Raw genomic sequence first — 25200 nt, 5'->3', positions numbered from 1 at the left:
GGTCTTGCGTTTGCTGTCTGTCTCCAGATATATAGGGTCAGGATTGAGTTCAACTTATGGGACACCTGGTCAGTGGCCACAGAACTGAGTTATTTGCTTGGTGGTCGTGGGGGAAAACATCTACATCGAAACTGGTGTCAGAAATGAACATAAAAACCAAGGGCAGCGAGATGGCTAGGTAGGAACCAATGAACCCAAAAGCTCCGCGTGTTTAAGGGTTGCTATGGAGCTTTCTCATAGCACCATCTGGTGGACATCTGGCAACTTTCACCAGTATCAGTACAGAGACTGACAAAAGGCCCTGGCTGGTTTGGCTCAGTGGATAGAGCATCAGCCTGCGGACTGAAGGGTCCCAGGTTCGATTCTGGTCAAGGGCACATGCCTGGGTTGTGGGCTTGATCCCCATTGGGGGACATGCAGGAGGCAGCCAATCAATGATTCTCTCTCATCATTGATGTTTCTATCTCTCCCTCTCCCTTCCTCTCTGAAATCAATAAAAATATATTAAAAAAAAAAAAAAAAAGAGCCGAAACCGGTTTGGCTCAGTGGATAGAGCGTCGGCCTGCGGACTGAAAGGTCCCAGGTTCGATTCCGGTCAAGGGCATGTACCTTGGTTGTGGGCACATCCCCGGTGGGGGGTGTGCAGGAGGCAGCTGATCGATGTTTCTCTCTCATCAATGTTTCTAACTCTCTATCCTTCTCCCTTCCTCTCTGTAAAGAAATCAATAAAATATATTTTAAAAAAAAAAAAGAGACTGACAAAAGGATCTATAGGATGGCTACTCAAAAACCCAAAGCGAACCCTAAAGCACCTGCCATCATTAGCTGACTACACATACCTGGATGAGGTCCAAGATCCCAAGTTCACTCTCCGATGAATCCACACAAAACACAAAGTAGAGGGTAGCATAGTGCCGATAAATCAGTTTGTAATCAGAACCACCAATCAAACTGTGGAAGACAGGACACATGTAAATCCCTGCATCTTCATTAAACACATCAAAGAGAAACCCTGCCCAGGGAATGAGAACTGAGCCAACACACAGGGGGAGGGTGGGCCAAAGCAGAGTCCAGTTCTCCCCGGTGAATGTGACCACGTTTGGCCGTGGTGCCTAAACCACTTTCCTCCCCTTTTTTTCTGCCCATCCTCCCAGAAACCAAACATCTAAGTAAGAAAAATCCGAAACACAACCGTTGAACAGCTTCCAAACAGAATGGGGTGTCTCCCTCAGCCCATCATGCTGAGGTCAGCTCCGGCTGCACGGGGTACCCGCCTGACACTTGAGCACTGCCTCAAGCAGTAATGATGAAGGCCACCCAAAAGGGGACACATGGGGAGAAACCTGAAGCTGATCACTTACCTTCCACCCTCCAAGAAGTTACAGATGTTGTCATCCCGTTTGAGAACTAGATGGAAGGTCTCTCGAACAATCTGCTGCTGAATTTCTTCTGGCTATGGAATAAAAGAGGTAAAGTGAGTCAGCGGGGGCATCTGAAATCTATCCCACTGGTGGAGGTGGCCAGGGAGAGAAGTGCTTCCAAGCTGGGAATGATCTGAACATATGGTACCAGATTCCAGAAAAAGGGGATAAGTAGAGAAAAAAATAATAATAGGAGAATCTCTGGGAAAATGGACAAGGCTCTGTTATAGGAATTAAGCAAGGGTATATTGCTCAACTAGCGTGGCTCAGTGGTTGAGCATCGACCTATGAACCAGGAGGTCACGGTTCGATTCCCATCAGGGCACATGCCTGGCCTACGGGCTCGATCCCCAGTGTGGGGTGTGCAGAAGGCAGCCGATCAGTGATTCTCTCTCATCATTGGTGGTTCCATCTCTCTCTCCCTTCCACTCTGAAATCAACAAAAATATTATAAAAACAAAACAAACAAGAAAGGGTATATTTAACGAGCTATCTAGTCACTAAGCATTGTCCTGACAGGTAAGCTGATATCTATATATATAAAAGCCCAAGCGATCAGCCGATTGGAAGCTATGACATGCATTGACCACCAGGGGGCAGACGCTCAACGCAGTAGCTGCCAAGCTACAGTGACTTGGCAGCTGCGGTTCTCCAGTGATGCAGCAGGAACCAGAGAGGAGGGAGCCGAGAACCGCCCTCTTGCAATCCGGGACCCCTCGGGGGATGTCGGAGAGCCGGTTTGAGCCCAGTCCCTGCAGGCCAGGCCAAGAGACCCCACCAGTGCACGAATCCGCGCACCAGGTCTCTAGCTTCTTTATAGTTAATAATGAAGAAAGGAGAATTGACGTATCTCAACTCTCCAGCAAGGTGAAAGAATAACTAGAAGGCCTGGTCCTGAAATATTTTGTCTTGCCCTCGAAAACATCTGTGGCAGGGCAAATAATGTCAACAGGTCTAACACCTTAAAGAGGTCAAAATGTAATTGTGTACACATTAAAAAACAAACAAAACAACTTGCCATCTTATCTGCTGGTGATGCAGGTATTACATGTAAGATGTGTTATCAACAGTGTTACTGAGAAAGATAGTTCTATAGAGAATAAGAATTTTGAATAATCGCAGAGCTACAAATACTTACTACATCCGAGAAAGGTCGATTATGATGGAATCTCTTGATAATTCATATTTGATCTCTATTTATACATACAAGGTTCAAAATGAGTATGGTTTAAAAAAAAAAAAAAGGGTGGGAGAAACCAGTCATTACAGAAGCAATCAAAAGCTCTAGACCAGTGCTCTCAAATCTCAATAAATGTGCAACAAATCACCTGGGAATGTTATTAAAATGCAGATTATTCTGACTCAGTAGGTCTAGGGAAGTCCTGAGACCATTTCTAACAAGTTTCTAGGTGACACCAATGCTGCCGGGGACCATACTTTGAGGAGCAAAGCTTAAGCAAACCTTCAGACTGGACTTGCCCTGAGCGTCAGATAATAGATTCGAAAATGTTAATACCGTTCTTTCTGCGGCAATTTATACTTGAAATGTTTAGTTACTGAAAAGAAATAGAGGTAAAAACAGGGAAAATGTCATTGTGGAGAAACCATTTTTCAGAACTTTGACTCGCCATGGGTATACTAGCACAGTGGCTCGGTAGTTACTGACGGATGAATGAAAACTTACTAATCACCGGCCCCTGTAAATTTGAGTAAATCGACCAGGTACTTTCCTGGTTTCCATTTAAAGCTCACAGAGGGAAGCATCAGCACTTTTTTAAACTGAGAAAAACATCTTTCAAACTAAAGCCTTTAATCTGGCTCTAGGGTGGTGGTGTCAGCAGATGGTGGAAAAATGATATGAAATGATGAAGCTACCGAATTTCTAATTCAACAAAAAGGTAAACTACCAATTGTTTATAGTCCTCAGTTATTATTTTTTTAATTGAATTCAGAGAGGAAGGGAGAGGGAGAGGAAGACAGAAACATCAATGATGAGAATAACTGATTGGCTGCCTCCTACACACCCCACACTGGGGATTGAGCCCGCAACCCAGGCATGTGCCCTTGACTGGAATCGAACCCAGGACCTTTCAGTCTGCAAGCCAACGCTTTATCCACTGAGCCAAACCAGATAAGGCTAGACCTCAATTATTGTAATAAATCCCTCATATCCTTCAATACTCTTCTTTTTACAAGGTTAATTTTCACTCCTGAGCTAATATGGTTCTTATAAAAATACTATGTTCTGCCGAAACCGGTTTGGCTCAGTGGATAGAGCGTCAGCCTGCGGACTGAAAGGTCCCGGGTTCGATTCCGGTCAAGGGGCATGTACCTTGGTTGTGGGCACATCCCCAGTAGGAGGTGTGCAGGAGGCAGCTGGTAGATGTTTCTCTCTCATCGATGTTTCTAGCTATCTATCCCTCTCCCTTCCTCTCTGTAAAAAATCAATAAAATACAAATTAAAAAAAAAATACTATGTTCTTCAAAGATATACAAATGGTTAATAAGGACAGGAAAAGATGCTCAACATCATTAGACATTAGGGAAATGGAAATTAAAACCACAATAAAAATCTACTTCACACTCACTACAACACCTTTAATGGAAAAGATTAACAAAAGTCACTAGGGAGACAGAGAAATTGGAACGCATACTGCTGATGGGAATGCCAAAGGGTTCAGCCACTTCGAAAAAATTTGGCAGTTCCTCAAAATGTTCACCGTAAAGTTGCCATATGACCCAGAAATTCTACTCCTAGGTATAAAATCAAGAGAAATGAAAAACACGTGTCCACATAAAAACTTGTAGTACATGGCCCTGGCTGGTTTGGCTCAGTGGAGAGAGCATTGGTGTGTGGACAGGATGGTCCCAGGTCTGATTCCGGTCAAGGGCACCTGCCCGGGTTGCAGGCTCCATCTCCAGTAGGGGTTGTGCAGGAGGCAGCCAATCACTGATTCTCTCATCACTGATGCTTCTCTCCTGCCCCCCCTTCCTCTCTGAAATCAACAAAAATATATATATTTTTAAAACTTATAGATATATGCACCCCTATGTTCATAGCAGCACAATTTACAATAGCTACGATTTGGAAACAGCCTAAGTGCCCATCAGCAGACAAGTGGATCAGAAACTGTGGTACATTTACACAATGGAATACTACGCTGCTGTAAAAAAGGAATTCTTACCATTTGCAACAGCATGGATGGAACTAGAGAGCATTATGCTAAGCAAAATAAACCAGTCAGAGAAAGATAAATATCACATGATCTCTCATTTGTGGAATATAATGAACAACATAAACTGATGAACAAAAATAGAACCAGAGACATAGAAGCATCGAACAGACTGTCCAACCTCAGAGGGAAGGCAGGGGGTGAGGGGGTAAGAGATCAATCAAAGGACTTGTATACATGCATATGAGCAAAACCAATGGACACAGACAGTAGGGAGGTGAGGGCTTGTGCTTGGGAGAGAGGATGGCAGGGGAGAGTTCAATGGGGGGAAAAAGGGAGACTCATGTAATACTTTAAACAATAAAGAAAAAAAACTTGTAGCACATGAGTGTTCATAGCACCATTATTCACAAGAGCCATAGGTGGAAACATCAACCAATGAATAGACAATTAAAACGTGATATATCCATCCATACAATAAAATATAACTTGGGCCCTAACAGGTTTGGCTCAGTGGATAGAGCGTCGGCCTACGGACTGAAGGGTCCCGGGTTCGATTCCGGTCAAGGGCATGTACCTTGGTTGCGGGCACATCCCCAGTAGGGTGTGTGCAGGAGGTAGCGGATCAATGTTTCTCTCTCATCGATGTTTCTAACTCTCTATCCCTCTCCCTCCTCTCTGTAAAAAAATCAATAAAATATTAAATAAATAAATATATATATATATATATATATATATATATATATATATATATATATATATCTTGGCAACAGAAAGGGATGAAGAACTGATACACACTATAGCATGGATAACCCTGAGAACATACTGTACTAAGTAAAAAAAGCCAGTCATAAAAAACCCCCACATATTATATGATTCCATTTATATGAAATGCCCACAATAGGCAAATTTAGAGAGACAGAAAATAGATTAGTGGTTGTCTAGGGCTGGGGGACTAGAGGGTGAAATACAGAATAACTGCTAATGGGTAGGAGTTTCTTTTTAGTGTTCTAAAATTGTGGTGATGGCTGCAAAACTTTGTGACCCTACCAAAAACCAAATGAATTGTACATTTTATTTATTTTAAAAAATACATTTTTATTGATTTCAGAGAGGAAGAGAGAGGGAGATAGAAACATCAATGATGAGAGAGCATCAATGGTCGGCTGCCTACCACACGCCCCCTATTGGGGATGGAGCCCACAACCCAGGCATATGTCCTGACAGGGAATTGAAGCGTGACCTCCTGGTTCATAGGTCAAAGCTCAACCACTGAGCCACCACAGCCAGGCTGAACTGAACATTTTAATTAGGTGAACTGTGAGGTATGTGACATATCTCAACTTTAAAAAACAGAGGGGAGTCCTAGCCAGTTTGGCTCAGTGGCTAGAGCGTCGGCCTGTGGACTAAAGGGTCCCAGGTTCAATTCTGGTCAAGGGCACATGCCTAGATTTCAGGCTTGATCCCCCCCAAAACCCCATAGGGGACGTGCAGGAGGCAGCTAATCAATGATTCTCTCTCATTATTGATGTTTCTATCTCTCTATCTCTCTCGCTTCCTCTCTGAAATCAAAATAAAATAAAAATAGAAAACAGAGGGGAAAACTCACACACACACACACAATGCAAATTTTTACCTCCATGTAATTATTTAATAAAATGTAATCTAGCTGAAAAAAATTCTATGAAAAGGTAGTGTTTTTTTGTTTATTATTTTTACTTGGAAGAAGAGGAAATAAAGTCTGAAAGAAGTTCGTTAATTTGTCAATAGACACAAAGGTAAAAAAGGTGGAGTTAAGGCTTGAACATAAATTTTCTTTTTCCCCCTCCAAGGTTTCAGGAGTCCACTAATTGCATATGTAACATTTTGAAACCTAGCCGCTGAGAAATAAAACGTTTGGGGACAGGAGGAAAATGATGATGTTTGTGTTTTTCCACAGAAATGCTTTTGGAAAAATTCCAAGTTCACATTATTATTTATTGAGCCCTCACGCAGCAGGAGGTATAGTTTCTCCTTCCCCACTTAAAAAAAAAAAATACATATATTTGTATTGATTCCAGAGAGGAAGGGAGAGGGAGAGAGAAACATCGTATTCTATCCAATAAAGAGGGAATATGCAAATTGACTGTTGTGCCATAACAAGATGGCTGCGCCCACAGCGGAGGCCAAGATCCCCTACAAGCCTTAACGAGCAATCGGCAGGGACCTGAGGCTTCGACCCCCCCACCCCCCGCCCAGCAGAGCTTGATGGGGGGCCTCAGGCTGTGCCCCCCCACCCAGTAGGGCTTGACGGGGGACCTCAAGCGCACCCTCCGCCGTGGCACCGGGCCGGGGGACCTGAGTCTGTGCCCCCTGCCTGGTGGGGCTTGATGGGGACCTCAAGACGTGGCCCCTGCTCCGGTCCGGGGGACCTCAGGGCGCGCACCCTGCCCCGGCGCTGGAACAGGGGACCTAAGGCTGCGCCCCCCAGCCCTGGCGCGGGGACTGGGGACCTCAGTCCACGACCCCTGCCCTGGTGCCAGGCCAGGCGACCTGAGCCACGCCCCCCCACACCTGGCCGGGCTTGACAGGGGTAGGGCCAGCCGGGTCTGGATCTAGCCCAATGGGGGTAGGGCCGGCCGGGTCAGGGTCTTGCATGATTTCAAGGCACACATGGGTGGGTGGGGACTTGACTCTGGTTCCCGTGGGGTGCCCCAGACTCTGACAGGAGAAAGGTTTTCATATACATTTTACTAATTTTCTTTCATCTCTGGCACTACTATTATAGAGAAAGGGCAAATAGCAATATTAAAATATTTCCTCTAATTAATTCCCTTTTAATGTGCATGATTTTCGTGCACCGGGTCGCTAGTCAATGATGAGAGAGAATCCTGGATGGGCTGCCTCCTTTACCCACTGGGGACCCAGCCCGCAACCTGGGCATGTGCCTTGACCGGGAATCCAACCGTGACCTCCTGGTTCATAGGTCGATGCTCAACCACTGAGCCACACCGTCAAGGCACATTCCCCACTTTTACACTGACTTTTTCCGAGTCCCTGAACAGTCCCAGGCAACTCTGGAAATGAAATTATTCCAAGAAAGCACCTTCCCTGACTCTCTGGCTAAAGCAAAAACTTTAAGAGTCTGCATATGTCTTCCTCCTCGTGAAACTAAGTTTAAACAAGATTCAAGTGACTTAAATCTTTCGGGGTCTCCATGAGGCACCCCGGTCACTTACAGAGAGCCCCGAGACCAAGGCGGTGTCACAAAATGGCATAGAAATGCCGGGGTCCGGAGAGGGGTCAGGGAGAGGGGTCAGGGAGCAGCGAGGCGGGGGACAGAAGGCCGGACACTGGCCCGGGGCGGGGCCCGCGGGCGCCGTCGGGGCCTGGGGGTCGGGAGGAAGGGGACGCGGTGCCCCGGAGGGACGTGACGAAGCTGGGCCGCACTCACGAAGCGCTGGTAGAAGCGGACCAGCCGCGGCTTCCCGTGGTTGTTGAAAACCAGAATCGCCTGAATCATCTCTGCCGGCCACGCTCCTCTCAAGCCTGCTGTTTCCAAAAAAACATCAACTTCCGCCACAACACGGACACTTCCGGTGGGTGCGCCGTTGAAAGTGGCCGGCGGAAACGTCCCCCCCCCGCCGCGCCCAGGGGCCGGACCGCGAAGAGGCCGGCTTCCCGATCGCGGAGAAGGAGCCAGGACCTGCTGCGGGCCCGCGGGGGTAGGGTTAGGGGGCGGACCACGAGACCCCGAGGCTGGGAGGGTCGCCTCCTCGGTCAGCCTGGCCGGGACGCGAGCCCGGATCGGTGTCCTTTGCCCGGACCGACCGCTCGCCTCACTGAGCACGTGGGAGAAGCAGGTTCCCACGCAGGAACGCCTGCGCGAAGCGGCGGGGACCTCCCTTTCTCCCCGTCCGCATCCCGACACCACGTCCTGCTTTCCCGCTGTGAGATGCTGGCTAATTTAGCCTTTCCCCAGTTGGGGCACATTAAGATCTTTTTTCTTTTTCTTTTTCTTTTTTTCCCCGACATTCCATCCATGGTAGATATGAATGGTGGAATCAAGAGATCTCTAATGCAATCCCATTGAAAAGGTACGGGCGACCCCATATTGGTAAAATTTGTGGGGTTTTTTTTACGTTTAATGACAGTCGGGGTGAGGTGGAGCACCTTCTTATGCTACAGATCGAGGTGCAAACTGGATCATTTACACCAATGACTGGGAATGTTTCAAACGCCTTTAAAATATACTGGACCCATGCCGGGCCCTCACATGCAGGGGTTGCAGGCTGGATCCCCCAGTGTGGGTGTGCAGGAGGCAGCTGATCAATGATTCTGTCTCATCATTAATGTTTCTCTCTCCCCTCCTCTCCCTTCCTCTCTGAAATCAATAAAAAAAATATATTTTTAAAAAATAACATTAGACCCAACAAATGAATGTTTCTCGCTTTCTCAAAATCGATCAATACTTTTTCTAAAATAAATATGTATTACTCTAGCCTAAACCGGTTTGGCTCAGTGGATAGAGCCTCGGCCTGCAAACTGAAGGGTCCCAGATTCGATTCCGGTCAAGGGCATGTACCTTGGTTGGGGGCACATCCCCAGTGTGGGGGGGGTGCAGGAAGCGGCTGATTGATGTTTCTAGCTCTCTATCCCTCTCCCTTCCTCTCTGTAAAAAAATCAATAAAATATATTTTTAAAATATCAGTCTTGTAGCCAAGGTTTTTTAATTCAAAAAAATCCAAAAGGCGGTAAATATGCATTGAAACTTGACAAAATGTTTTCAATGTTGAGAGGAGTACCAAAGAAAATTCTAAAACAGACAAAGAAGGAGGGGACCTAGCTTTACCAACTATCAAAACCTACTGTGATTGTCACATTGTCATTATAGCAGACCTACTGAAATATAATGGCTAATTGAAATATGAAATAATTTACTGTGTGATGCAGGAGAAATGATAACCTGACAGTGGGGGGAAATTCAATAAATACGTTGGGATAGCAATTTGAAATTAAGCAATTTAGTTATCTCACTTCATATCCTTCTACAAATTAAAGGTAAAGTGGATTAGAGACTTAAATATAAAACTAGCCGAAGCCGGTTTGGCTCAGTGGATAGAGCGTCGGTCTGCGGACTGGGGGGTCCCAGGTTCGATTCCGGTCCCAGGTTCTAATGCGGGCACATCCCCAGTGGGAGGTGTGCAGGAGGTAGCTGGTCGATGTTTCTCTCTCATCGATGTTTCTAGCTCTCTGTCCCTCTCCCTTCCTCTCTGTGAAAAATCAATAAAATGTATTTTAAAAAATAAAAAAATAAAATAAAATAAAACTAGATAATAACCAAAATGGAGGAAAATGAAGTTGCATAACATCTGAAAAGAATATCTTAGAAGCGATAAAAATCACAAGTCAACAGCTCTATATAAAGACTTTATATTTGTAAAACCAATTTTTAAATGTGGGAACAAATAAAAATGGAAAAGTTGTTAAAATATGGCAAATGGTTATATTTTAAAACAGAAATAACTGATAAACCAAAAAGAGCTACTCCCTTAGTAGATAAATGGGCAAAGAAACTGAATAACAAAAGAGGAAATACATCTAGCAAATGAACAATTTTTAAAAATGTTTAAGCTCACTATTAATGGGGGAAAGGCTAGTTAAAATAAAGTATTAACTTTCAAATTAAAGTATTTTCACCTTATTAAATACAATTTTTAAAAGTGTTAGCATATCCATTTCTGGCAAGGATAGCATGAAAATGTCCTCTCCTAATTTACTGGTGAAATTATAGTTTAGAACAACCCTTTTGGAAAGCAATTTGGCTCTATAACAGACCTTTACAAAAAATGCCTAGATTCTCAGTAACCTGATTCCTGGAAATCTGTCCCTAAAGAAATTACTCAAACATATTGTGGGGAGAGGAACACGGGCAGGGGGAGGGGGAGGGGAAGAGGGGACTATTTAATTCACAACAGTTTTGACACATTAATTACATAAGCTCACAAAAGGACCAATGAATTACCCCAAAATTGGACAATGGTAGAGCTATTAAATGGCAGTTGATGTTAAAAAAAAAAAATGGTTATGAAAACTCAGTAGCAATATGGAAAGTGATTATATAACAATTGAAACAGGATAATCTCATAAACTGATGAACAAAAATAGACCCAGAGTCCTAGCCGGCTTGGCTCAGTGGATAGAGCATCAGCCTGCGGACTGAAGGGTCCCAGGTTCGATTCTGGCCAAGGGCACATGCCTGGGTTGCTGCTTGATCCCCAGTGGGGGGGTGTGCAGGAGGCAGCCGATCAATGATCCTCTCTCATCATTGATATTTCTATCTCTCTCTCCTTCTCTCTTCCTCTCTGAAATCAATAAAGAAATATCTAATCTAATAATAGACAAATATGCAAATTGACCGCACCTTTGCTACACCTAAGCCACGCCCACCAGCCAATCAGGACGAGTATGCAAATTACCCAACAAAGATGGTGGCTAATTTGCATATCAAGACAGTGTGAAAGAAGCCAAGAGCTGCAGAAGGGAGTAAAGCTTCGAAGAAGCAAGCAAGCCGGGGGGGGGGGGGGGGCGCGGGGGGAGGAGAAGGGAGGAACGAAGTCAGGGCCGGGGGCGAAGGGAAAAGCAGGCGGGCTGGCGGAGAAGGCGGGGCAGGCGACAAGGGAGGAACGGAGGCGGGGTAGATTGCAGCAGGAAATCCTATTGCAGGATTTTTCCTGCAACGGGAACGCTAGTATATATATAAAAAAAAATAGACCCAGAGACATAGAAACATGGAACAGACTGTCAAACCTCAGAGGGAAGGCAGGGGAGGAGATCAACCAATGAACTTATATGCATATATGCATAACCTACAGACACAGACAATAGGGTAGTGAAGGCCTGGGGGGAGAGGGGGAGGAGAGGGCAATGGGGGAAAAAGGGGACATATGTAATACTTTCAACAATAAAGATTAAAAAAAAAAAATGCCCGGCTGGTGTGGCTCAGTGGTTGAGCATCAACCTAGGAACCAGGAGATCACCAGTTCGATTCCCAGTCAAGGCACATGCCCAGGTTGCGGGCTCCATCCCCAGTAGTGGGGCGTGCAGGAGGCAGCCGATTGATGATTCTTTCTCATCATTGATGTTTTTATCTCTCTCTCCCTCTCCCTTCCTCTCTGAAATAAAAAAATAAAAATAAAAATGCTTTGTTTAAAAAAGAAAAAGAAAAAAAAGGTGCTATCAAAAATGTGGCCTGGCAGAGTGTATCTGAGAGGTGAGGACCAGCCAGCCACACCTGGGCACAGCATCCCCAGGCAAGCAGACAGGGAGGCCAGGAGGCAGGAACCCCCAAGGTGGCAGAGCCCCAGAGGAGGAACAGAGAACGGGCAGCTTCAGGGAGAGAAGAGGGCGCAGGGGACAGGAGGCCTGAGCAGGAGAGCAGAGACCCCAGCCCAGAGCACCAGGGAGGGCAGGTGAGGGAGGAACGCGGAAAATACCAGGGCAGAGGAAGGAGCCTCCTCCGAGCTGCTTTGCATATGCAAGAGGGATGTTCCCCAATTCTGCACCAAGACCAAGCCCAGTTCCTCTGACCTCGCTGCAGGCACTCCACTCGCTCACCACCTGCCTCCAGAGACACAGCTGCCCTCAGGCCGTGGTTGTCATGAAACTAGGAGGCTACACTCCCCTCAGGGAGGGCCAGGGGCCCTGATGCTAAGGGTGTGGCTATGGATTTGGTCTTAGCACGGCTTGTTCAAAGCGAGTAAGGCTGCGGGGACTCTTCCTCGAACTCCAGAATGGAAGTCGATGGCAGAACTTCTCAGCTCGGGTGAGCCCCGGGGTTACCGCTTCTCCCAGGAACCTCAGTCGTCCTGGGGATAAAGCAAAGAGACGTGAACTGAGCACGTTTTTTAAAATATATATTTTATTGATTTTTTACAGAGGAAGGGAGAGGGAGAGAGAGTTAGAAACATGGATGAGAGAGAAACATCAATCAGCTGCCTCCTGCACACTCCCTACTGGGGATGTTCCCGAAACCAAGGTACATGCCCTTGACCCCCCCTACTGGGCATGTGCCTGCAACCAAGGTACGTGCCCTTGATCGTAATCGAACCTGGGACCCTTGAGTCCGCAGGTCGACGCTCTATCCACTGAGCCAAACCGGTTAGGGCATGAGCACATTTTATAAAAGTCTTTAAGTCACTAGACAATAAGGCTTGACTGAGTGATATCCCTCGCCCCCTGCCTTGGCCTCACCTCTTTATTTTATTTTTTTTAAGTTTGTTTTTTTAAAAAAATATATTTTATTGATTTTTTTACAGAGAGGAAGGGAGAGAGATAGAGAGTTAGAAACATCAATGAGAGAGAAACATCCATCAGCTGCCTCCTGCACACCCCCCACTGGGGATGTGCCAGCAACCAAGGTACATGCCCTTGACCGGAATCGAACCTGGGACCCTTCAGTCCGCAGGCCGACGCTCTATCCACTGAGCCAAACCGGTCAGGGCCTCACCTCTTTATTTATTTATTTTTTTGTCAATCCTCACCCGAGGATATTTTTTCCATTGATTTTTAGAGAGAGTGGAAGAGAGAGGGAGACAGAGAGAAACATCGATGTGAGAGAAGCACATCGATTGGTTGCCTCCTGCACATGCCCTGACCAGGGCCCAGGTGGGGAAGAGCCTGAAACCAAGTATGTGCCCTTGATTGGAATCGAACCCGGGACCCTTCAGTCCACAGGCTGACACTCTATCCACTGAGCCAACCTGGCTAGGACTCAGCCTCACCTCTTTAGAGGCGGCCCAGGGAGTCAGCTGACATCTCCAATTGTTTCTCTGTCCAAGACTTACTTACTTTATTTATTTTTTAATATATTTTTATTGATTTCAGAGAGGAAGGGAGAAGGAGCGAGAGATAGAAACATCAATGATGAGAGAGAATCATCGATCAGCTGCCTCTTGCACGCCCTACACTGGGGATCGAGCCCATAACCCAGGCATGTGCCCTGACCGGGAATCGAATCGTGACCTCCTGGTTCATAGGTCGACACTCAACCACTGAGCCACGCCAGCCGGGCCAAGACTCACTTTATTAAGACAAATGGAAATCCAGACCCTCTAGTCTACCTGCTCTGTTTACTCCGGCAAAGGCTGTCATTTCCATCACCGAGACAAATAGCCCATTTTTCTGTGACTTTGTTTCTAAATGTTCGACTTGGGGCTTTTGACATCAATTCAAATCTTCAGGTGAAATACACTTCCGCAAAACAAATAAACGGTGAGTAGGCTGAGGTCAACTAGGGGGCTGACCATTGGCAAGCAAACAAAGGAAAAAAAAAACACCACTGAGCACCAAGTTAGCCTTTTCCCAGCCACTCTGGGCAGGGCGCCCAGAACAAAGGAGAAACGACATGCGCATTCATTGCTTGACTGCCTCAGCCTGGCTCATAGTAGTCACTTGATGTGACAATGTTTGCTGACTTGCCCTGAAGTCACATTGGTCCATTCTCTCTGTCCCTTGCTTTTTTTTTTTTTTTAATATATTTTATTGGTTTTTTTTACAGAGAGGAAGAGAGAGGGATAGAGTTAGAAACATCAATGAGAGAGAAACATCAATCAGCTGCCTCTTGCACACCCCCTACTGGGGATGTGCCTGCAACCAAGGTACATGCCCTTGATCGGAATCGAACCTGGGACCTTTCGGTCCACAGGCCGACGCTCTATCCACTGAGCCAAACCGGTTTCGGCTGTCCCTTGCTTTTTATTTTATTTTATATTGATTTCAGAGAGGAAGGGAGAGGGAGAGAGAGATGGAAACATCAATGATGAGAATCATTGATCGGCTGCCTCTTGCACGCCCCACACTGGGGATCGAGCCCACAACCCGGGCATGTGCCCTTGCTTTTATAAATCTCTGGGGATTTCTTGTAGATTGGCACAGTTCAGATCCACCAAAAAGAAAGGTCCCAGGCCATGGCCTGTGTGGCTCAGTGGATAGAGCGTCGGCCTGTGGACTGAAGGGACCCAGGTTCGATTCCGGTCAAGGGCACGAACCTCGGTTGCAGGCTCCTCCCTGGCTCAGGCCCTGGTCGGGGCACATGCAGGAGCAACCAATCAATGTGTCTCTCTGACATCGATATTTCTCTCTGTCTTTCCCGCTCTCTTCCACTCTCTCTAAAAATCAATGGGAAAATATCCTCAGGTGGCCCTAACCAGTTTGGCTCAGTGGATAGAGCGTTGGCCTGCGGACTTAAGGGTCCCAAGTTCGATTCCTGGTCAAGGGACATGTACCTTGGTTGCAGGCACATCCCCAGTAGGAGGTGTGCAGGAGGCAGCTGATCGATGTTTCTCTCTCTCTCATCGATGTTTCTAACTCGCTATCCCTCTCCCTTCCTCTCTGTAAGAAAATCAATAAAATATACTTAAAAAATATATATATATATCCTCAGGTGAGGACAAAAAAAAAGGGAGGTCCCAGATTGTCCCCCTTCACACCTTGAAGAATTTTCCCGATGCAACACACCCTCGGGAAGGCCACGGAATTCCAACAAGGCTGGAGGGTCAAGTTTACACTGCTGTCTCCTTGTCCTACACACAGCCACCGCTGGTACGAACAAAACTCCTGCCAAGCCCGGCCAGTGTGGCTCAGTGGTTGAGCGCTGACCCAGGAACCAAGAGGTCACAGTTGCATTCCCGGTCAGGGCACATGCCTGGGTTGTGGGCTTGATTCCCAGTAGGGGGGCATGCAAGAGGCAGCTGATCAATGATTCCCTCTCATCACTGATGTTTTTCTCTCTCCCTCTCCCTTCCTCTCTAAAAAGCAATAAAAAATATTAAAAACAGCCCTCACCGGTTTGGCTCAGTGGATAGAGCGTCAGCCTGCGGACTGAAGGGTCCCAGGTTTGATTCCGGTCAGGGGCATGTACCTTGGTTGCGGGCACATCCCCAGTGGGAGGTATGCAGGAGGCAGCTGATCGATGTTTCTCTCTCATCGATGTTTCTAACTCTCTATCCCTCTCCCTTCCTCTCTGTAAAAAAATCAATAAAATATATTTTTAAAAAATATTAAAAACACACAACTCCTGCCAAGAGGTAAACCACTCCAACGCCAGGTCCATAGTCGTTGCCCTTGACCTACCCACTCCGCATCCTCTGCCCCGTCCCCCTGCTCGCGGGTCTCCGCCGTGGCCCCTTCGGAAGACTTCCGGGCCATGATGTTGTCGGTCCACGATGCGCCCGTCTTTGCATCACCAGCGAAATTACACTTGGTCACTGTTCCAGCCTCAAGTTTGGCTAATGAGTCTGAGAGAAGGAAAGAAGTTGAGTGACCTCTCTTCCTGTGACGGAAACACAGTGGGGGGCTGGCCCATCCTACTGGGGTCCCTGTGGCTGGGGGTGAGCCATTGTTCTCTGCAGGCCTGGGTGTGGACCTCAGGGAGACCCTGGATGGGACCCCGCAAGGCCCCAGCTAGGAGAGGGCACCCACAGGTACCATGGGATTGGACAGCACCCCACAATCCAGGGTGTCCAGACTATTGGCCTCAGGGCACTGCCCTGGGACTTAGGGATATATCTCAAGGGGTCTTGTTCCCGCAGAGGCCAGACCTGGCTGCTCCCGGATCTCTAAGCAGGAGGGGTTTGGGGGGAGAGGGAGGATCCGCAGGCCAAATGGGAACACGTGGCCGCCGCGAGGGCTGCAATGCTCACCCACGAAGGGGCCGTCGCCTCGGGTTTTCAGCCGAACCCCGGCCCCCAGCTCCAGCTCCAGGGCCTCCATCTCTGACTCGGGCATCCAGAACGCCACGGTCTGCTCGGGCGTGAGGCTCTCCGTCAGGGCGAGCAGTTCCGGCTTATTCACCAGCTCCTTCAGTGCCTCGGGCGTGAGTCTGTCCGTGTCCCCCTTGGCGTCCACCTCTGCAGGCACACAGCACAAGAGGATTGTTCCCGCTGTAGGATCAGCACTGAGGCCCTAGCCGGTGCGGCTCAGTGGATAGAGCGTCAGCCTGCCGACCGAAGGATCCCGGGTTCGATTCCGGTCAAGGGCACATACCTCAATTGCAGGCTCCTCCCTGGCCCCGTGCAGGAGGCAACCAATCGATGTGTTTCTCTCACATCGATGTTTCTCTCTGTCTTTCCCTCTCTCTTCTACTCTCCCTAAAAATCAATGGAAAAATATTCTCCAGTGAGATTAAAAACAAATAAATTAGCCCTAACCGGTTTGGCTCAGTGGATAGAGCGTCGGCCTGCGGACAGAAAGGTCTCAGGTTCGATTCCGGTCAAGGGCATGTACCTCGGTTGCGGGCACATCCCCAGTGGGAGGTGTGCGGGGGGCAGCTGATTGATGTTTCTCTCTCATCGATGTTTCTAACTCTCTATCCCTCTACCTTCCTCTCTGTAAAAAATCAGTAAAATATATTTTTAAAAAAACAAAAAAAACAAAATCAAATAAATTAAAAAAATAAAAAGACCAGCACTGAGGGAGCCGCCAGGTGAGGAGTGAGCCCATTCCTCCAGGAATCATCAAGGAGGTCAGGCATGGGCTCTGGGCCTGGCTCATGGTGGATGCTCATTAAATGTGCAGAGAATTGCCCGGCTGGTGTGGCTCAGTGCTTGAGCATCAACCCATTAACCAGGAGGTCACGGTTCGATTCCCAGGCAGGGCACATGCCTGGGTTGCGGGCTTGATCCCCAGTAGGGGGCGTGCAGGAGGCAGCCGATCCATGATTCTTTCTCATCCATTGATGTTTCTATCTCTGCTTCTCCCTTCCTCTCTGAAATCAGTAAAAATAAATGAATCCTATCTAATAAAGAGGGAATATGCAAATTGACCGTCACACCATCACAAAGATGGTGGCGCTCAGTCCCCTCAACTTTGCCGGAGTCCCACAGTCCTTTCAGCCCAGCTGGGGAGGCAACAGGCGCACAGGGCTGCCGGACCAGCCCTCAGCCCCCCAGGCGCCTAGGGCCAGCCCGAGGCACAGGCAAGCCTTGGACGTCGGCTGCCCAGCTGCCCAGGGCCAGCCCGAGGCACAGGCAAGCCTGGATGGCAGCTGCCCAGCCGCCCAGGGCCACCTGAGGCTTGTGCTGCTGGCAGTGGCAGCAGCAGAGGTGTGATGGGGCATTGCCTTCCCCTGATCGCCGGGTCGCCTCCTGCCCCTGAGGGCTCCTGGACTGTGAGAGGGGGCAGGCCGGGCTGAGGGACCCCCCCCCTTCCAGTGCATGAATTTTCATGCACCGGGCCTCTAGTAAATAAATAAATGTTCAGCCCTAACTGGTTTGGCTCAGTGGATAGAGTGTCAGCCTGCGGACTGAAGGGTCCCGGGTTCAATGCCAGTCAAGGGCACGTACAGGTTGCAGGCTTGATTCCCGGTCCTGGTTGGGGCACATGCAGGAGGCAACCAATCAAATGTGTTTCTCTCACATCGATGTTTCTCTTTGTCTCTGCCCCTCCTTTCCGCTCCCTAAAAATCAATGGGAAAAATATCCTCGGGTGAGGATTAACAACAACAATGTCCAGGGAACGAATGAGCTGTGGAAAGCACAAATGAATGCAATGACAGCGGGACGGATGGATGCCGCGCAACCTCAAAACCTTCCCACACAGGGGTAGATAGCAGAGGTTCCCGCTGCTGCCAACCCCGGGAAGAGACATGACATCCCGAAGGGCCCGAGACCCAAACGAGAATTTTGGCAGGAAAGTGGAGGCCCCCGGGGCCTTGGCCTGGGCTCTGCACCAAGGCAGTCAGAGCCCAGAGCCAGGTTCATGGACGATTCTGCCAGACTAAGGTGGGGGGAGGGGGTGCCACTGGGATCATCTGTGTGAACGGGTACAGGAAGGAGTCCAGCCAGGGGGCCCTCAGGCCAGACAGGGGCTTTAAACCCAATCATGCTGCCTGGCTGGTTTGGCTCGGTAGTTGGGTCGACCTATGAACCAGGAGATCCAGGTTCGATTCCCCTCAGGGCACATGCCCAGGTTGCGGGCTCAATTCCCCCCCAGTAGGGGGCGTGCAGGAGGCAGCTGATCCATGATTCTCTCTCATCACTGATGTTTCTATCTCTCTCTCTCTCCCTCTCCCTTCCTCTCTGAAATCAATAAAAATATATTTATAGAGTCCAGCCGGTGTGGCTCAGTGGTTGAGCATCAACCCAGGAACCAAGAGGTCACCGGTTCGATTCCCAGTCAGGACACATGGCCGAGTTGCCAGCTCGATCCCCAGTAGGGGTGTGCAGGAGGCAGCCAGTCAATGATGTTTCTCTCTCATCTCTCTCTCTCTCTCTCCTCTTCCCTCCTCTTCCCTCCCTTCCCCTCTCCTCTCCTCTCCTCTCCTCTCCTCTCCTCTCCTCTCCTCTCCCTTCCTCTCTCTCTAAAAATCAATTTAAACAAAAACGTTAAATATATATATATATATATATATATATATATATATATATATATATATATATTTAGAAATAAATTTTAAAAAAATAGAGTCAATCATGCTGAAAAGACCCTTTCTCGGGCCACCGGGCCGGAGAGAGGAGGGCCGAGGGCCAAGAGGTACCTACTGTAGGATGACATGAGGAAGCCCGTGTTCACCTTCCTGGTGGCGCTGAAGTTGGGCTCGATTTCGTTTCCCTTGGGGTCGAACTTCCGGCGATGGATGTGACTGGGCCGGACGTACAGCACGTAGTAGCGCTCCTGGGGGCAGGCAGAGAGTTAGGGGGCTGCTCCACTCCCCCTCCTGCACCCCCCAATACACACACATATTCCCCGCAGGGCTCCACGCGGCCCTCCCCAAACTCACTCTCTTCCCTGGAACCAACCCCATCCTCAGCTCCAAAAACATTCAAGCTGCACAGATCCCTACTCCAATACTGATCCATTCGTCCACCCATACGTACACCCGTTCATTCATTCACATGTTTTGTTTTGTTTTAATATATTTTTATTATTTTTTTTTATTTATTTTTTATTTATTTTTTTAATATATTCCACTGATTTTTCACAGAGAGGAAGAGAGAGAGATAGAGAGTTAGAAACATCGATGAGAGAGAAACATCGATCAGCTGCCCCCTGCACACCCCCCACTGGGGATGTGCCCGCAACCAAGGCACATGCCCCCGACCGGAATCGAACCCGGGACCCCTGAGTCGACAGGCCGACGCTCCATCCACTGAGCCAAACCGGCCTCGGCTTAATATATTTTTATTGATTTCAAAGAGAGGAAGGGAGAGGAAGAGAGAGATAGAAATACCAATGATAGCCCTAGCTGGTTTGGCTCAGTGGATAGAGCGTTGGCCTGCTGACCAAAGGGTCCCAAGTTCAATTCCGGTCAAGGGCAGGTACCTCAGTTGCAGGCTCCTCTCTGGCCTGGGCCCTGGTCGGGGCTCGTGCAGGAAGCAACCAATTGATGTGTTTCTGTCACATCTATATTTCCCTATTCCACTCTAAAAATCAATGGAAAATATCCTTAAGTGAAGATTAAAATTAAATGAATAAATAAATCTCATTAAAAAAATATATCAATGAGCCCTGACTGGTTTGGCTCAGTGGATAGAGCGTCGGCCTGCGGACTGAATGGTCCCAGGTTCGATTCCGGTCAAGGGCATGTGCCTTGGTTGCAGGCACATCCCCAGTGGTGGGCGTGCAGGAGGCAGCTGATTAATGTTTCTAACTCTCTATCCCTTCTCCCTTCCTCTCTGTAAAAAATCAATAAAATATTTTAATACACACACACACACACACACACACACACCTATATATATATATACATATATATATATACTAGAGGCCCAGTGCATGATTGAATCATGCATGTGTAGTGTCCCCTACACGCTTTCGCTTTCGATCACGGGAGAGCTAGGTGCCTGTTCGCTGGTGCACCAGGCCTTTCAGAAGCCTCCAGCGCGGCGGAGGCTTCTGAAAGGCCTGGTGCCTCAGCGGACAGGCACCCAGCTCCCCCACTTTTGATGGTCCGCGTGGTGGGACATGAGCTCACTGCCCCCAGAGGCCCCTTCTGTGCTGCAGCACAGCCATGGCGCAGACGCTGAGCTCGAGCCACCGCTGGCGACGTGAGCTCAGCGTCCCGCCGGCCCAATCAGCCACCCCGGCCACCCCGAGTCCCGCCCCCCCGTGCCTCCTGGCCAATCGCGGGCATAGCGAAGGTACAGTCAACTTGCATATTTGTCTATTATTAGGTAGGATATATATATATATATATATATATATATATATATATATAATCTCAGTGATAAGAGAGAATCATTGATCAGCTGCCTCCTGCACACCCCCTAGTGGGGATGGAGCCTGCAACACGGGCATGTGCCCTGACCAGGAATCGAACCGTGACCTCCTGGTTCATAGGTCAACGCTCAACCACTGAGCCACACGGGATGGGCCATTCACGTGTTTAGTAGCGTATCACCACGCACAATGAACCAGGCTGGACGTCCATGAGAGGGTGGGCCCACAGCCTGACCCCAAGTTGCCCCCACAGCCAAGACAGAAAGTATACACAGACAGCCCCAACCCGAGGGTCCCTCAAGGTCCCCAACTACCACGCAACAGGCGTGGCAGCAGCCAAGATGCCCTGGAAAGGCGCTGACAGGGAGATGTGACCGAGGGCAGCCGCTGAGCCTCTTCCAACAGGTACGGGGCCTGGGGGCGCATCCTAGCCTCAGCGTCCCCTGTCGCACGGGGACAACGTGATGTCTGCTCTCAGGAATGTCGCGCGGGTTCAGTGAGAGAACGCAGGAGCAAGCACAGCAGAAAGCATGAAGACTCGGTCGTGCCGGCTGCAGCTGCTCCAATCAAAGCAGGCGGCAAAATGCTCCAGGGACCGAAGAAGAGGGAACCGCCTCCGGGGAGAAACCGGGAAGGAAAGCGAGGCCCTGAAGGTGGAGAAACCAGCAAGGCACCCGGCACTAAATCTGTTCCATCGGCCCAGCCGGCGTGGCTCAGTGGTTGAGCGTCGACCGATGAACCAGGAGGTCAAGGGTCGATTCCCAGCAGTGGGTGTGCAGGAGGCAGCCGGTCCATGATTCTCTCTCATCATTGATGTTTCTCTCTCTCCCTCTCCCTTCCTCTCTGAAATCAATAAAGATATATTTAAAAATCCTATATAATAAAGAGGTAATATGCAAATTAACCCTCACACACTCACAAGATGGCTGCCTACGACCAGGCCAGCATGGGGGTTAGTGAGGGACGACCAAATGACTGAACAGCAGGCTGCGTGAGGCGACCAGGGGGCCTTCAGGAGCGATCAGGCTGGCAGGGGGGCAGTTGGGGGTGACCAAGCCAGCAGGAGGGGCAGTTGGGAGAGACCAGGCCACCAGAGGGGGAGTTAGGGGCAACCAGGCTGGCAGAGGGGGGCAGTTGGGGGCAACCAGGCTGGCAGGGTGGGCAGTTGGGGACAATTAGGCTGGCGAGGGGGCAGTGAGGGGCAACTAGGCTGGCAGGGAGGGAGAGTTGGGGGCAACTAGGCTGGCGGGGGGGGGCAGTTAGAGGTGCTCAGGCCAGCAGGAGAGGGAGCAGTTAGGGGTGACCAGGCAGGCAGGCAGGTGAGCAATTAGGAGCCAGCGGTCCAGGATTGTGAGAGAGATGTCCGACTGCCAGTTTAGGCCCGAGGGGTCCTGAATTAGAGAGGGTGCAGGCTGGGCTGTGGGACCCCCCACCCCATGCACAAATTTAATGCACCGGGCCTCTAGTCCTATATAATAAAAGCCTAATATACTAAGTGTTCAACTGTTTGTTCAACCATTGGACCAGTCGCTATGATGTGCACTGACCACCAGGGGGCAGATGCTCCAACCGGTAGGTTAGCTTGCTGCTGGGGTCCAGCCAATCGGGACTGGGCAAGATGGGCCGGACACGCCCTGGAGCCCTCCCTCCCCGGCTGGCCAACCTCCCGAGGTCCCTCCCTGGCCCCGATAGTGCACTGGTGGGGTCCCTCGGCCTGGCCTGCATGCTCTTGCAATCCAGGACCCCTCGGGGGATGTCGGAGAGCTGGTTTTGGCCCGATCCCCGCAGGCCAGGCCGAGGGACCCCACTGGTGCACCGGGCCTCTAGTAAATAAATGAAATAAACCTCTTCCATCAGAAGGCCACGGGACCTCTTCCAAGGGCCTTGCAGCCCACTCCACACCCACAGCCTTAGTCCCGAACCTAGGCTGCATGAAGGGGGGCAGTTGGGGGCAACCAGGCTGGCAGGGTGGGCAGTTGGGGGCAATTATCTCTCAAATTGATGCTTATCTCTCCCCCCCTCACCTCACCCCTGCCTGCGCTCGATCGACCCTCCCAACTTCCACTCCAAACACACCACTTGGGTTCAGGGCCTGGTCTGCCTTCTCAGAAAGAACCCAGACCCTCCCATCTGTCCACAGCCTAGCGCGCTGTAACGGATCCCTTTCCACTCGGTGGCCTCTTTCGGCTGCTAATCTCCCGATCCACCTCCCACCGGAGTCCCTCAAAGGAGGAACGAGCTGGACCCAAGTCTTGGCACTGACTGAGCCAAGCACGGGGAGCCTTGGTGGGTGAGGACCGTGGAGCCGGTGTCTGTTCCTGCAGGTGCCCCCAGCATCCTCACCTTCCTGCCATGGGCGTCCGAGATGCTGTGCCGAGATACATCAACCAGTTCTCCCTCCAGCAGGACACCATTTCCCCTGGATGGGAGGAGAGGGAGGGGTCAGCTGGGTCTGCCAGTCGTCAGGAAAGAGCCACATGTTCCAGGCCCAGGTCAGAGTCTGCACCGGGACTGAGGCAACTCCCAGGTGTATGAGCAGCCCCCTTCTCTGTGCTTCCCACGTGGGGCCTCCATTCCTTTGAGGGTCCCGAAGGTTGGGGTGCTTGCTCAGGGGGTAGGAGGGAACCTTGTCAGGCTGCAAGGCCAAACTATAGTGGCCCCTCCTGCAGGGAGGACTGTAACCAGAGACTCAGTCTTCCTATCTACAAAATGGGAGAGTAACAGTCATCTCACTCTGCTTCTATGGTGATGACATAAGATCATGAATGTGAAGGTGTTTGGTAAGCTAATCAGTGTTTAGTCAGTATAAAATATTTTACTTTTTTATTTAACCAAATTAGGAGGGGTGTCTAAGTTGCTATAAAGTATCTTTCCTGCCTTGGCTAGGTAGTTGGGTTGGTTAGAGCAAGGTTGCAGGTTTGATCCCGGGTCAGGGCCTATATAAGGACCAATCGCCCTAGCTGGTTTGGCTCAGTGGATAACAGCTTCGGCCTGCTGACTGAAGTGTCCCGGGTTCGATTCCAGTCAAGGCCACATGCCTGGGGTTGTGGGCTCATCCCCAGTAGGGGGCCTGCAGGAGGCAGCTGGCCAATGATTCTCTCTCATCATTGATGTTTCTGTCTCTCTCTCTCCCCTCTCCCTTCCTCTCTGAAATCAATAAAAATATATATATTTTTAAATATATATTTTTTTTAAAAAGAATCAACCAATGAATAAATAAGTGGAACAACAAATTGATGCTTATCTCTCTCAAATCAATCAATAAATTAAAAAAATAAATTAAAAAAAAAATCTTGGGGGGGGGGGTGGGATGAGGGCATGGGACAGGGGGAAGGGAAAGCTGGGGGAAGGTCAATTGGGGGAAAAAAAGGAGATATATGTACTACTATATGTAATACTTGAAACAATAAAAAAATGAAAAAAAAGAAAGAAAAAAATTTAAAGTCTTATAAATAAAAAAACAAAAAATAAATAAAATCTTTCCTTTTTAAAGCACTCTCACATTCCTGTTCTCATGGCCACTTTGGAGGCAAAGAAACCCCCAGTCCAGATCGCGGGGTTCCCACTGAGAGGAGCTGGACCCCACTTCCTGATTCCACTTTTCATGAAAGCAGAAGCTGTGGGTTTCCTGTTCGGGGAACCACAGAAATGGGAGAGGAGTGGGGTGGGGGGGGTGCAAAACATGGCAACTGGCTGTACCTCAGTGCCCCTATCACCCCCCTCAACCCTCAAAGGCCCGTTCGGTTCTCACAACTTCTGGGTCCCTCCGGGCAGGCCTGGACCTCCCATCCCACCCCCGCCCCACCCCTCGGCGCTGACACCCGCCCGTGGTTCTCACTCTGGACTCTGGATTCGGTGCAACCCGTGCCCGGGCCAGAAGGAAGGCTCGGCAAGCTGGCAAGTGGCTGCCAGGGGGTGCGGTGGAGACGAAGATCGTGAGAACCCAGCACCCACTTTTGAGCCATGTTTGGGGGGGGGGTCGAGACCCAGCCCTCTCCAAGCGTCTGGGGGAGAGCAGGGGCGCTTTAAACCGATCGATTGGTGTCAGGGGGTGCGCCCCGGGCCAAGGGGGGCGCGCGGGAGGAGCTTTGGCACCGCCTGCTTTTCCTCCCTCCGGCCCGCGCCCAGGAGACCCCACCCGATCCAGGAGCCCCAGGTTCCAGCCGGGCGGGCGGGAGGCCCGGCGGGGGCGCGGGGAGGGGCGCGCGGGTGTTACCCCTGGTGGGCGGCCGGCTCCCAGGCCCCGCGCAGCTGTGCGCTCCGCACCGCCTTGTTCCGGAGCGCGCTGTCCTGGTAGATGCGGCTCATCCTCCCCGGGGCCAGGCCGCTGTGCCGGGACCGGGACCGGGACCAGGAGCAGAGACTAGCGATTCCCGGGGCGGTTCCGGGAAGGCCGCGGCGCCGGGAGT

General features: G+C 49.8%; 2 protein-coding genes across 3 annotated transcripts in view; both read right to left on the bottom strand.

Annotated features, from left to right (window-relative positions):
- The window catches only part of AP3S2 (adaptor related protein complex 3 subunit sigma 2), a 40918-nt gene extending 32758 nt beyond the window's left edge, over positions 1 to 8160 (bottom strand). Inside the window, exons 1-3 of one of the 2 annotated variants that reach the window (XM_054713303.1) lie at positions 8028 to 8160; positions 1362 to 1453; positions 840 to 951 (exon numbers count right to left, since the gene is read on the bottom strand). In XM_054713303.1, the coding sequence (XP_054569278.1) occupies positions 840 to 951; positions 1362 to 1453; positions 8028 to 8096 (273 nt within the window). In that variant the 5' untranslated portion in view covers positions 8097 to 8160. The remainder of the gene's footprint in view (positions 1 to 839; positions 952 to 1361; positions 1454 to 8027) is intronic. The other variant, XM_054713302.1, reaches the window with a different exon arrangement.
- Positions 8161 to 11287: 3127 nt separating this feature from the next.
- Positions 11288 to 25177, bottom strand: ARPIN (actin related protein 2/3 complex inhibitor). Its single transcript, XM_054713301.1, has 6 exons — positions 25008 to 25177; positions 23135 to 23210; positions 19114 to 19246; positions 16276 to 16482; positions 15707 to 15870; positions 11288 to 12441 (listed from the first exon to the last, which is right to left on the bottom strand). Exons 1-6 carry the CDS (start codon positions 25097 to 25099, stop codon positions 12433 to 12435), a joined length of 681 nt encoding a protein of 226 aa, XP_054569276.1. The 5' UTR covers positions 25100 to 25177; the 3' UTR covers positions 11288 to 12432.
- Positions 25178 to 25200: the final 23 nt, after the last annotated feature.

The sequence above is a fragment of the Eptesicus fuscus genome, chromosome 25, assembly GCF_027574615.1.
Source record: "Eptesicus fuscus isolate TK198812 chromosome 25, DD_ASM_mEF_20220401, whole genome shotgun sequence".
Lineage (NCBI taxonomy): Eukaryota > Metazoa > Chordata > Mammalia > Chiroptera > Vespertilionidae > Eptesicus > Eptesicus fuscus.
Note: the sequence above shows the minus strand (reverse complement) of the source record. Positions and strands in the feature narration are given on the sequence as shown.